The sequence below is a fragment of the Takifugu rubripes genome, chromosome 22 (assembly GCF_901000725.2).
Source record: "Takifugu rubripes chromosome 22, fTakRub1.2, whole genome shotgun sequence".
NCBI lineage: Eukaryota > Metazoa > Chordata > Actinopteri > Tetraodontiformes > Tetraodontidae > Takifugu > Takifugu rubripes.
In genome coordinates, this window is record NC_042306.1 from 7,117,285 (window position 1) to 7,129,352 (window position 12,068).

At 40.8% G+C, this 12,068-nt stretch overlaps 1 protein-coding gene across 1 annotated transcript; it reads left to right on the plus strand.

Annotated features, from left to right (window-relative positions):
* The first annotated feature begins 902 nt into the window (after positions 1-902).
* On the plus strand, positions 903-8,369 carry kcnb2a (potassium voltage-gated channel subfamily B member 2a). The gene is made up of 4 exons (XM_003975513.2): positions 903-1,122; positions 2,221-2,933; positions 5,915-7,210; positions 8,364-8,369. The coding sequence occupies exons 2-4, from the start codon at positions 2,358-2,360 to the stop codon at positions 8,367-8,369; spliced, it is 1,878 nt and encodes a 625-aa protein (XP_003975562.1). The 5' UTR covers positions 903-1,122; positions 2,221-2,357.
* Positions 8,370-12,068: the final 3,699 nt, after the last annotated feature.

Genomic DNA, 12,068 nt, shown 5'->3' on the forward strand with positions numbered 1-12,068 from the left:
CCTCTGGTTTCATGGATAAATAAAGCTGAGTGTCATCAGCATAACAATGAAAATTTATCCCATGCTGCTGAATAATGTTCCCTAAGGGGAGCATGTACAAGGTGAAGAGGATTGGTCCAAGTACAGAACCTTGAGGAACTCCATGGCTAACCCTACTGTATGAGGAGGGAACACCATGGACATGAGCAAACTGGCATCTATCAGATAGATACAATCTAAACCAGTCTAGTGCTGTCCCTTTAATCCCAATCACATGTTCCAGTCTCTGTAACAGGATGCTGTGATCAACTATCAAAAGCAGCACTGAGGTCCAGCAGAACCAGCATAGAGACCAGTCCATGAGCTGAAGCTATAAGAAGATCATTAGTAACTTTAAGAAGTGCTGTTTCTGTACTGTGATGAGCTCTAAAGCCTGGCTGAAATATCTCAAACAGGCTGTTTCTCTGCAGGTGCTCCAGTAACTGAGTCACCACCACCTTCTCAAGAATTTTAGAGATAAAGGGAAGGTTGGATATCGGCCTATAATTTGCTAAGACATCAGGATCCAGTGATGGTTTTTTAAGCAACGGCTTAATCACTGCCACACTAAAAGATTAAAAATAACCAAAATGTAATACCTTTACACTGAAATACAGGTTTATTTTTGTTTTTTTATTTCGTTTTGTAAAAGCAGGCAGATAGAAGACACCGACTCACTAAGACAGTTATGTTATCAGCTGAGCAAGAACTGTCCATGGTGCTACTGGATGCCCAAATCCTATTACAGCAGCTCTCTCTCTCTTTCTCCAACTCAGTTGTTCTCTCTCTCTCTCTCTCCCTCTCTCTCTCTCTCTCTCTCTCTCTCTCTCTCTCTATCCTTCTATCATTCTCTCTTTCTGTGCTTTGTGCTTTCTGATGGTTTGCAGACTCTGTCTCAAGGCTCGGGTACTCTTCCTATCTCATCTCAACTTTTTACCTTTTTATTTCAACCAGTATGTGGACCTACATCCGTCTGTGTGCTCTCAGCATGTTTGGTAAAATTCTCGTCAGAGGCAAGGCCAAACAGTGACACTAACTAAGCAGGTGCTATGGTAGGAAGCCTATGGTTCCAGCTCTCCTGAGATATCATCAGTTTACACAAAGGTGGGTTGCAAATAATTACTCAGTGTCTCTTGTGATTTTATCAGGCCTAAAGTAAAACAAAGACAGATATATGAATTGTGCTCATGTAACCTTTGTTGTTAATCAATCTTAATTAAAACCATAGTAATTGAAGTGACTTATGCCTGTTACATATAATTCCTTTCCTTTCTCTTTTAATGACTTATGTGTTATAAATAAGAGTCACAAACAGGATTCAAGGCCGAAATATTCTTTCCACCACACACTTTCCCTTTATCATAGTTTTGTTTGTTCCTATCTATCTATCTATCTATCTATCTATCTATCTATCTATCTATCTATCTATCTATCTATCTATCTATCTATCTATCTATCTATCTATCTATCTATCTATCTATCTATCTATCTACCAGTCTGTCTGTCCGTCCGTCCATCTGTCCGTCTGTCCATCTAATTATCTAACTAAATAGATTTGGGCTTTATTTTAAATGTTAACTTGTCTAAATTTTTTCTGGTGAACCAGAAGCTTTTTTAAATCGTGACTTAGCAGCTTGCTTCTTGATGTAACCTTGTCCATGAATGTCCTCAGAGAAGATAGACAGTCCATAATTAGAAATGGCAGACTTGAGCCAGAGGAGACCAGGACTAATGCCTCTATGTGGATTTGTGTTACACAATCAGCTAGACTAAAGGTCCCTCAGTCAGAGCACTTCTACTGGTCACTTAAGCCTTTATGGTCCAATGGGAGAGAAGTACCAACAAACCAAACTTCAATCGCAAAGGGAAAATTGTTAAAGAATACTGACATTAGAAGTAATGTCACAATGATTCCACAAAATAACAACTTCTTATTAATGTCCATGTCATAGGGAATTTGAGATTCAGACCTTCCATTAAGTGTAGTCAAATTCCACCCATGATTGGAGACTAGACCTAGTTCAATTCTGTATTGGTCTGTTAATCTACTGTTGTTTTGCTAATTGAATTTTCAAAGTTGTCCTTAAAACATGGAACAATTAGAACAGTAAAAATCTTAGGGGGGAGGGGTTAAAGCAAAAAATGATAGTGAATGAATGAATCAGACCCAGAAAAATTATTGTATGTTGCATTGTCTTACAGCCATGGGTCCACAGAGGAGTTCTAAGGCGTGAACTGAGCCTGGTGTGCTTGTGGGCCTGGGCAAGAAACATCCTACATAAGCTCCACCCACCTGCCCAAACGCCTCCAGCCTCAGAGCTTACCCCACAGTGGCAAACATGACGGACAGAAGCACACCTAAACTCCCCACCCAGTCAATCACAGCATCTGTGCTCCCACCTGAGCCCATCGACATCATTCGTATGAAGGCTCGCTCACGACGGGTCCATCTTAATGTTGGAGGTCTCACACATGAGGTTTTGTGGAGAACACTAGACCGGCTGCCTAGAACCCGTTTGGGGCGGCTCAGAGACTGCAACACTCATGAGTCACTGCTGGAAATCTGTGATGACTACACTCTTAATGAGAATGAATATTTCTTTGACCGACACCCAATGGCCTTCTCCTCCATCCTCAACTTTTACAGAACAGGGAAGCTGCACATGATGGAGGAGATGTGCGCCCTGTCCTTTGGTCAGGAACTGGATTATTGGGGGGTGGATGAGATCTATCTAGAGTCATGTTGCATGGCACGGTACCACCAAAAGAAGGAACAGATGAATGAGGAGTTGAGGAGAGAGGCAGAAACTCTGAGAGACAATGAGACTGAGGACCAGGAGCAGGGCTGCTGCCCCGAACAGAGACAGAAGCTCTGGGATCTGCTGGAGAAACCAAGCTCATCTGTGGCCGCAAAGGTTAAACACACTCTCTGATATGTTGCATACACACTTGAAGACTAGTTTGTCCACTCTGTAGTCCACTCACTCAATAGTTAAGTTTGACGAGAGTATGATGTTGACAGAATAAAGCAAATTGCAAAACTACAAGAATGCAAAGAAAAACTAGTTGACTCACCCCACCGGCCAAGTAAGGTAATTAAGGGTGAAACAGATAAATCTGCATTCCTGAATGAGAGGGGGAAGTGATTGCTTTAGATGTTTAAGGTTAACATTTATCTTGAAGTTACTTGTTGGACTTTGTGGGAGATCTTAGAGACTTTAAGTAGCAGCAAAAATGGATAAAATAGTTTTACAGGCCATGATGATGATGATGATGATTATTATTATTGTTGTTGTTGTTGTTATCATCACATACTACATCATCTATCATCACATACAAATAATGTACAGTAGGATGGAAAAGTTAAAAAAATCCCTAACCCTAACCCTGAACCCTAACCCATACCTTGATCTTAACCTAAACCCAATACTAATCAAAACCAAGTCTTGGTTCCCTCAAATAGGCCTTCAATGTTGTGAGGATAACCCAAATGTCCTCAGTTGTCAAAATTTCCCCACTCTAGAGGTGAAACACACATGTGCACAAACACACACACACACACACACACATACATACACACACACACACGTTACACTTCAGTCTTAATCTCAAAAGTACAGCTCAGTACTCAGTGTAAAAAATCTGGCTGGTATGATGTATACATCAATGTAAATGCCATTTGCAGCACACCAAGTGAAGAGATAAGTGAGAAGGAAGACCTGAGAGTGGTTGACCTTGATCTGGATTCTTATCTACAACACCTCCAAAATGAAATGGGGTCCAATTCAAATCCATTTCTGGAAATGGTTCAAATCCAGCTTTCAGTCATGCTGCAGTAAAAGTATGTCACAAGGAATAGGATGACCTAGTTCTTGATTAAGTTAAATGTGTTTGCTTAACTTAATTACTTTGATTAATAATTGATTGTAGAGTACTATAATTAAGTCCTAGATTTGCTTATATTTCTGATTGTGCACCGGCAACTTAAGGATTCTTTTATCCTAGTTTCTTTCATTTCCATAGATGAAATAATCTCACGTAATCTTTGTTTATAGGGCCTTGTTTACTTTAATTGTTTTGCTTTTTCTTAAAGTGAATTCTTAAGAAATACTTTCTGCTTTTTAAAATGGTGATATTATTTATGCTATCACTTATTCATTATGGTTCATCTAATACTTTATGACTTTTATTGAAATAGTCACAGTAAGGGAGGTTTTTAAAGATGGAAGGACAGTCTAACAATATATTGTTCAGAGCCATTTTTCTGGGTGTTCTTAGCACTATGTATTTGTTCTTATTTATTTATTTATTTATTTATTTATTTATTTATTTATTTATTTATTTAGTTAGTTAGTTAGTTAGTTAGTTAGTTAGTTAGTTAGTTAGTTAGTTAGTTAGTTAGTTAGTTAAGATTAAGATTAAGATGAACTTTATTCATCCCCGTGGGGAAATTGAATTGTAATAGCACCCTATACAAAGTATAGAAACAGAATAAATAAATACAGATAAGATTAGAACGTTATAAGCATATATACAGCATATATTATAAGCATATATATATATAGATATAATATATACATAATATAATATATACATATTATTGGCATTATAAGCATATATACATAAATATAGAATAAAATAAAAATAAAATTACAACATAAACATTACACAATTATTGTTATTGGCTGGGTTTGGATGAGCGTTAGTTAGTTAGTTAGTTAGTATGTTTTTATAGTGTTGTTTTGGTAGCTGATTTATGTCTTTTTTTTGTTGATCTGCTGAGTTTTAAATATTAAAACCAATAGTTCTTCCTCCCCTGCTCAACATGTAAAGCAGCTTGTGTTCCAGTGCAGGTTTAAATCTGCATTTAAGTCTGCTGCACTTTTTGGCAGCCATTAAGCCACTAAGACAGTGAAGGGAAGGTGGACACACTTGTCCACAGGTCCCAGCAGGCCCCGCGTCCTTCACAATTCACAGACTGTGTCCTTGTACATTTAATATTAACTTAATCGTAGTGTGTTTTAATTAGTGGTTCATTTTTATGCATTTTTTTTCTTTTATGGTTTCATTCAGATCTTTTTAAGGGTAACTACAAGAACCTTGGAACCTTTTTTTTTTTTTTTTACATTATTTCAGAACAAATTATGCAGTTTTTTGTTTAACGCAGTTTGGAGCTGGATTTATTTGATTTATCTGTATTTATTTGGAGGCCCTTCAGTGGTTTGACACTGACCTCTTTGAAAATATATAGTGATTGTGTTTGACCCTTCAGGCCACCAAGTATTTCTTCTGACAATACCTGTTTCCTCTGGAGGGAAGAATGAGTAAAGCGCTCTCTATCCTTTCCAAAGATAGCACCCCAATCCTATTACAATTATCAAGAAATGTCCCAGCCAGAGCTGCAGAGACAAGACTCAAACTGTGCATACTTGTGTTACCTTCTTCAACTTTGAAGTATATACATGTATTTCAGTACATTTTTAAATCCAATACCAAAATTGTCTAAAATTTAGTTTAAAAAATGCTAGCAGCAAGGTGTGGTTATTTGCCTGCATTCTCTTCTGTTGTTTCTGAGATTTGTCTGTAATCTTCCACCCACTTTCTGTGCTCATATGCTATTTTTGTGCTGTTTGCCAAACGTCTGTCTCACCACATAAAACTGCACAAAACAATTCAAAGGAAAATAAGAAGTCAAAATTGTACATTTTAAAACAGTGACATTGACGTTGTCACTAAGTGTAATAACTTTTGGTTAGGAGTGGATAAAACCATATATTCCAAGTCCAGCATTATTTATTCTACATTACTTACATGCTAATCTAGGACTTAAAAACACATGCCATCGCTATCCCTGAGGATAATAATTATCTTTGTTGTCTGTTGTCTTATATTGCAGATCCTGGCTATGATCTCCATCCTGTTCATCATAATTTCCACCATCTCCTTGTCATTGAACACCTTACCAGAGCTACAAGTAGTAGACGAATTTGGCGAGTTTAATGATAATCCCAGCCTCGCCCATGTGGAAGCTGTCTGCGTCACCTGGTTCACCCTGGAGTACATCCTACGCCTGCTCTCAGCACCCCAGAAGTGGCATTTTATCAAAGCTCCATTGAATATAATTGATTTGCTGGCTATCCTGCCTTACTTTGTCACTCTCTGTCTGACTGAGTCTAGCAAGAGTGTAATGCAGTTTCAAAATATGCGCCGTGTGGTCCAAATATTTCGAATTATGAGAATCCTGAGGATCTTGAAGTTAGCCAGGCATTCCACGGGGCTCCAGTCCCTCGGGTTTACTCTACGAAGGAGCTATAATGAATTGGGACTACTGATTCTATTCTTAGCAATGGGGATCATGATATTCTCTAGTCTTGTGTTCTTTGCTGAGAAGGATGAAGAATCTACTAAATTCACCAGTATCCCTGCATCATTTTGGTGGGCTACAATTACAATGACCACTGTTGGTTATGGAGATATCTACCCAAAAACCCTGCTGGGGAAGATTGTAGGTGGGCTTTGCTGCATAGCAGGTGTGCTAGTCATTGCCCTTCCCATCCCCATCATTGTCAATAATTTCTCAGAATTTTACCGAGAACAGAGGAGGCAGGAGAAGGCAATCAAGAGAAGAGAAGCTCTTGAAAGAGCCAAACGCAGCGGAAGCATTGTTTCTATTACACCAAAGGATGCTTTTGCACGTAGCATGGAACTTACAGATGTCTTGGTGGAAAAGAAAGAAGAGAGTAAATGTCCTGTGGACTCTCAGCATTCACCAAGTCACTGGAGTTACCACAAGCACTATACAAATGATGTGCATAAACCAAATCTGCAATCCCATTACAAAGAAGTGACTCAGTTGGGTTCCCCTCAAAAAGTCAATCCTTCTTCTAACAAAAGTACTCCTCAACACCTCAACATGCAGCTGCTCGGTGATGCTAACAAAGAGACAGCCATCAACCAACAGCGACAAGAAAAAGAAATCAAGGAAGAAATGGAGATGAACATTTTGAGTTCAAACCAAAAATCCTCAGCTGAATTCAACAATGCCAGAAAGACCTCCAATGTAGCAGAAATGTTTTCAGTGGAAAGAGGAGAATGTAGGTCTCTGTCCTCTCTTTCTGAAGAATTACAAAGTGGTGCGAGGCAGCAGCGTATCCCCCCGCCTTTAGATCTGAGTCAGATCACCACTATGGAGGTGAGGAGTGCTGAACGCCTCCATCCACTCAGATCTGTCAGAGAGGGCTTGTATGAAACTGGAACTGAAACTGGTTTAAGTCCACAGAGTGTTGGGAATTTTGGAGCATCTAATGACAGCCTCTGTCACTCATTGCAAGATTACAGTATCTCCCCAAATTCAAGAGCTCTCAAGGTTGATTTTGTTGGAACCCAAGATGACGTGCTAATGGCTGTAATGACACCTGTGACAACAACAGCCTCCACTGGCTCAGCCAAGGTTGTTCAGTTGTTGTCTGAAGATGTGTGTCCCAAATTGTCTACATCTCACACTTTAGCACTACCGGAAGTTACCTCTCCAAAGCCTTTACTTAAATCTGCACTTGAAGCCCAGCAATCTGTCAGTTCATGCTACTCCCAGGAGGGGGATGAGCGTTCAGCAGCCAGGAGCTTAGAAGGTGAAGGGCAGCTCACAGGCTTAAGTCATCAAGGAAGGAATCACATGGAAAGGTCTGCTGTTGGCTCAGGCAACAGTGCTTGCCCACTGCTGCCAAAAGCCAACTCGCTAAAGTGCTCCCAGGAGCAACTAACTACTGAGGAAGAAGGGCAAACAGCAGACCAGAGTCAAGAGAAACTAGAAAACCACATCACTGTGGATAGAAGCCCGACACCACCCTGTGAAACCAGCATGTGAGGGAAAAGTAGAGAAACTTTCAAACAAATGGATGGCTTGAGAAATGGAAAATTCACTTGATGTGTGATTAAAAGATAAAGTTTTGAAATCTTTTTTTTTTTTAAACCCCCAAAAAAAACACAACAGTTGAGAAAAAGCCTGAAATGATGCCACCTGGCGTTTTTACTGGGCATCCACCGGAGTCGTCTGTTCACTCTCATGGTGAAAAAGATGCTATGTGAATGCTGATCTCATGTGAATGCTACTGACTCCTTCAGAAATCTATTGAGGACAAGAACAATGTATTTTAGCTCAAATATGAGCATAAGTGAAGCTTTGAGTGAGAGAACTACCCTGGAGGAACTTTCATATGACGCACAAAGGAACAACACGGAAAGATGGTACCTGCGAATAACACACTTTTTACAACCAAACAGTATTTGATTTTATTTTTCCTTTAAAAAAAACCCTGCTTTATAGGTTTTGTTTTTCGTGATTGCAGAATTGAAAGACTTTGGGAGACAAAAACCTGAAAAACCAGTACATACAAGCATGTGTGTGTGTGTGTGTGTGTGTGCGTGTGTGTGTGTGTGTGTGTGTGTTTCTTAGCTGTAGGAAAAAGGACAGGTGGGGGAACCGTTCTCATCACACTGGTTATTCTCATTTCATCAACAATCACAGAGCCAGAAATATTCTAAAAAAACTAAAACAATATTTTCCTTATACTGTCCATGATTGCAGCAGCAATGTTATGTGCTAAATGTTCTTTTTTTCTTTCTTTCTTTCGGTGGTGGAAGGAGTGCGAGCGGGAGAGAGAGAGAGCGAATGAGATACTGTGCAAAAACGCGTTTCCTATTTCTGTCTTTTTCTGTGTGAGTGTGAATTATAGTGAATATAGTTTATTTATTGTGTGTTTCGTTGTTTTATTTTAGTTTAACGAGTGCTTGTGTGGGTTTGTCGGGCGGCCGTCATGGCGGCGAACGCCACTTTAACCGGGTTGAGCCGGGGACACGGGGTGAAGGTGGGAGCGGGCTGCACGCTCAGTGTGGAGGAGGTGGCTCTGGCTGTGGGCCAGGAAATCGGCCACAGTTCGATTAAATCCTCCGCCCGTAAGAACAGGGCGGTAGCGCTGTTCCTAGAGCAGGTGGAACAGGCGAACATGTTGGTGGAGACGGGGATCACCGGGGGGGGCAGTTCGTGCAGGTGACTCCGCTGACGCAGCCGGCGGCGCGGATTACCTTGTCCAACGTGCCGCCGTTCGTCAGCGATGAGTTCCTGGAGAGATAACTGTCCCGACATGGGAAACTGGTGTCCTCCATTAGGAAGTTGTTGTCGGGTTGTCGGTCGCTATTGTTGAGACGCGTAGTGTCTCACCGCAGGCAGGACCACATGATCTTAACAGGGCGGAGGAGTTTAATTGATTGATTATATTTTGTTTGCTACCTCCTCTGCCCTTAAACTGTGGCGAAGAGGGACACCTGGCCAGGGCTTGTCCGAGCCGCGCGGTTCCGGACGTGGCGACGCCGGCGGCAGAGTCTGCCGCGCCCGACCCCGCGGCCCGTTCCGGCGGCGAGGCGTCGGTGGTGCGGTGCGGGGGGCCCCGCGCTGTCCCGGACGGACCGCAAATGGAGTCGAAGGCGGAGGGGAAAAGGAGTGAGTGTGTGCGTGTGACTGAGGTGAGTGGAGAGAACGTGGAGGTGGTGGTGGAAGTGACTGGCGACAGTGGGGAGGCGGGGAAGGTAAGGGATTTTACTGGGGTGGACATTGAAGTGTTGTGTGGGCTGGGTGAGACTGGTGATGGAATGAGTGAAATAAGTGAACTAGGTGAGGCAGGAGAGATGAGAGACATGGGTCAAACAGGTGAACAGGGTGCAGCGGTAGGTGAAATGGGGCAGGGGACAGGTGAGCGTGGGGTGCCAGCGATGGTGGCTGGCGAGCTGGGTGAGGGAGGAATGAAGACAGATGAGGTGGGTGTGAGCACAGGTAAGCTGGGTGAGGGAGGTGCGGGTACAAGTGAGGGCAGTGGGGGGTGTCTCAATGGTGACCTGCTCCTGCAAAGGGGCGCAGAAAACAAAAATATATCAGGAAGGACAGTGGAGACAAAGAAGCTGGGCGGCTGGAGGATGCAGCCGCTGCCACAGTGACCAGGAGTACATGTCCGACACCAGTGAACTGTCAAACACAGATGATTTGTACCCCCCAAGGACGCTCAAGACCTTTCTTACAGAGACCAAAGATATGAGGGGCCCTGATTTGGGGACATATTTCCCCGACAAGCTGCTGTTTATCCAATCAGGAAACCATTGGATTAAACACAAAGCAGCGTCTGACCTCACCGACCCTGAGATCTTTCGGCTGAAGAAACACATGGGCAAAGCCAGGAAACAGCTCAGAGAACTGTCAAACAAGAGCACCAGCTTGTAGGCTGTCCGGCTGGGATGGATCTCTGTCAGACCAGTGCCCGTTTCTGTTCCGAGCGAAAGACAATATTTCAAGTGTGCGATGAACACGAGAGACTCACTATACTTTTTTTTGAATGTCAAATATTAATTGCACATTGAACAAACTCCTTGTAGAGTTACTGTTTTTTGTTGAATTCTATTCATTTTACTTTATTGTCACTACTGTGTTGTCAACAGGGTGTGTAATTTGTAAATAAAGTGTTTGTGTAAAAATCAAAAAAATCTTTCTTTCTTTTTTTTTTAATATTTTCACCATGAATTCAGTTTCACTGATGACCAACACCACAGACAACACAGCCAGACACAGCACTCAAATTATCAAGTACTTCTCTACAGGCATTTTTTTAGGTACTTCAAATCTCTGAGTAACTTGAGCTATAGTTTAGAATCAATCAATAAATTTGAAAGTGTAGCTCATTACAATTTTTTCCAGACTTTGAGAACTCATTTACTCAAGGAAGAAAAAGGAGGCAAACTCATTTTCCACATTCTACTCACCCATCATTGTAATTATCATCTTAATTAGGTATATTTGACAATGATGGCAAACTATAGTACATGAATGTAAATGTTTTTTTCTACACACACACACACACACACACGTTTTTTTTAGTTAAGGTCATTCATATCGAGGTTATTCCTAGGTATTTTCCAAACATGACTTTTATTTAAGGGTGATGTACAAAATTGTTCTATATGAATGCTAAAAACACATAAATACTTAAAATGTAAAATTTCAAGAGGATGGCAAAATTCATGGTTCCTGTATTCCTTGGCTGTAATTAAAAAAAACTTCAGTTGTATATATTCCTATGAGTGAAATACACTTTTACCAATGACAGCACAAAGCCGTCACTAATTACACAATTGAACGACATTCTAAACACTGTGGAATCTATTGACTTTATCATAACCAATGGGAAAAATTGCCAAAATTTCACAATGCTGCCAGAGATAATAAAATGAAGAAATAACATCTTATGCACATACCCCTGAATGATTTAATTCCTCAATTGAGAGACCACTTGTGTGAAGCATTATTGAACTGTTGTGTGGTGATTATTGAAGAGTGTATGATAAACTTTGACTGTATTTCTGTGTGGGTGTTGATTGTGGCAGACAGAAGAGGAGTGCCCTCTACAGGCATTCTTAAATGGTACTTAAAAGAAGGACCCTATGCCTCTTAAGCACCCTAAGTTTATTTATTGGATTGTTTTTATTTATTGAACACCTGCTGACACACTGAAAAGGTCATTAAATTGCAACAGAGTATGACATGCTCTGTGACTGTACTCAAGTTTGTCCACTTGTTCCTATAAATGTCCAATTTTTGTCTGAAATTTGAGGTATTTGTGGGTGACACCTCAGTAATATTCTTAAAGGGTGCCTTTTCATAAAAAGACATTTATAAGAAGGTGGAACAAAGTGTATCCATAGATTGTTTTCCCCTTTCACTCTGTGTTTAGTGAATATACTAATTTGGAAGTACTTGTGTGCTGCATATCTTAACATTTGTGTTGTTAATTAACTGACTATCAGACAAGTAGATTTAATGCAACATAGATTAGATGCCACAGTGTCATTTCTTTTTCAGTTAATCTAGCATTGTATGCTGCACAGAACAGATAAACTACAATAAAATGGTTCAGCAAATGACTTTATGATTCTATGATAATGACAATGGGAAAGACTTTCAGCACATTGTGTGATAATTGCATGGTCTTTCATTGATGATGTAATTTCGG

Coding starts and splice junctions, on each gene's coding strand:
- kcnb2a (XM_003975513.2), top strand. CDS start 2,358: ATGACGGACAGAAGCACACCTAAACTCCCCACCCAGTCAATCACAGCA. Junction 2,934..5,914: donor GCTCATCTGTGGCCGCAAAG/GTTAAACACACT, acceptor CTTATATTGCAG/ATCCTGGCTATGATCTCCAT.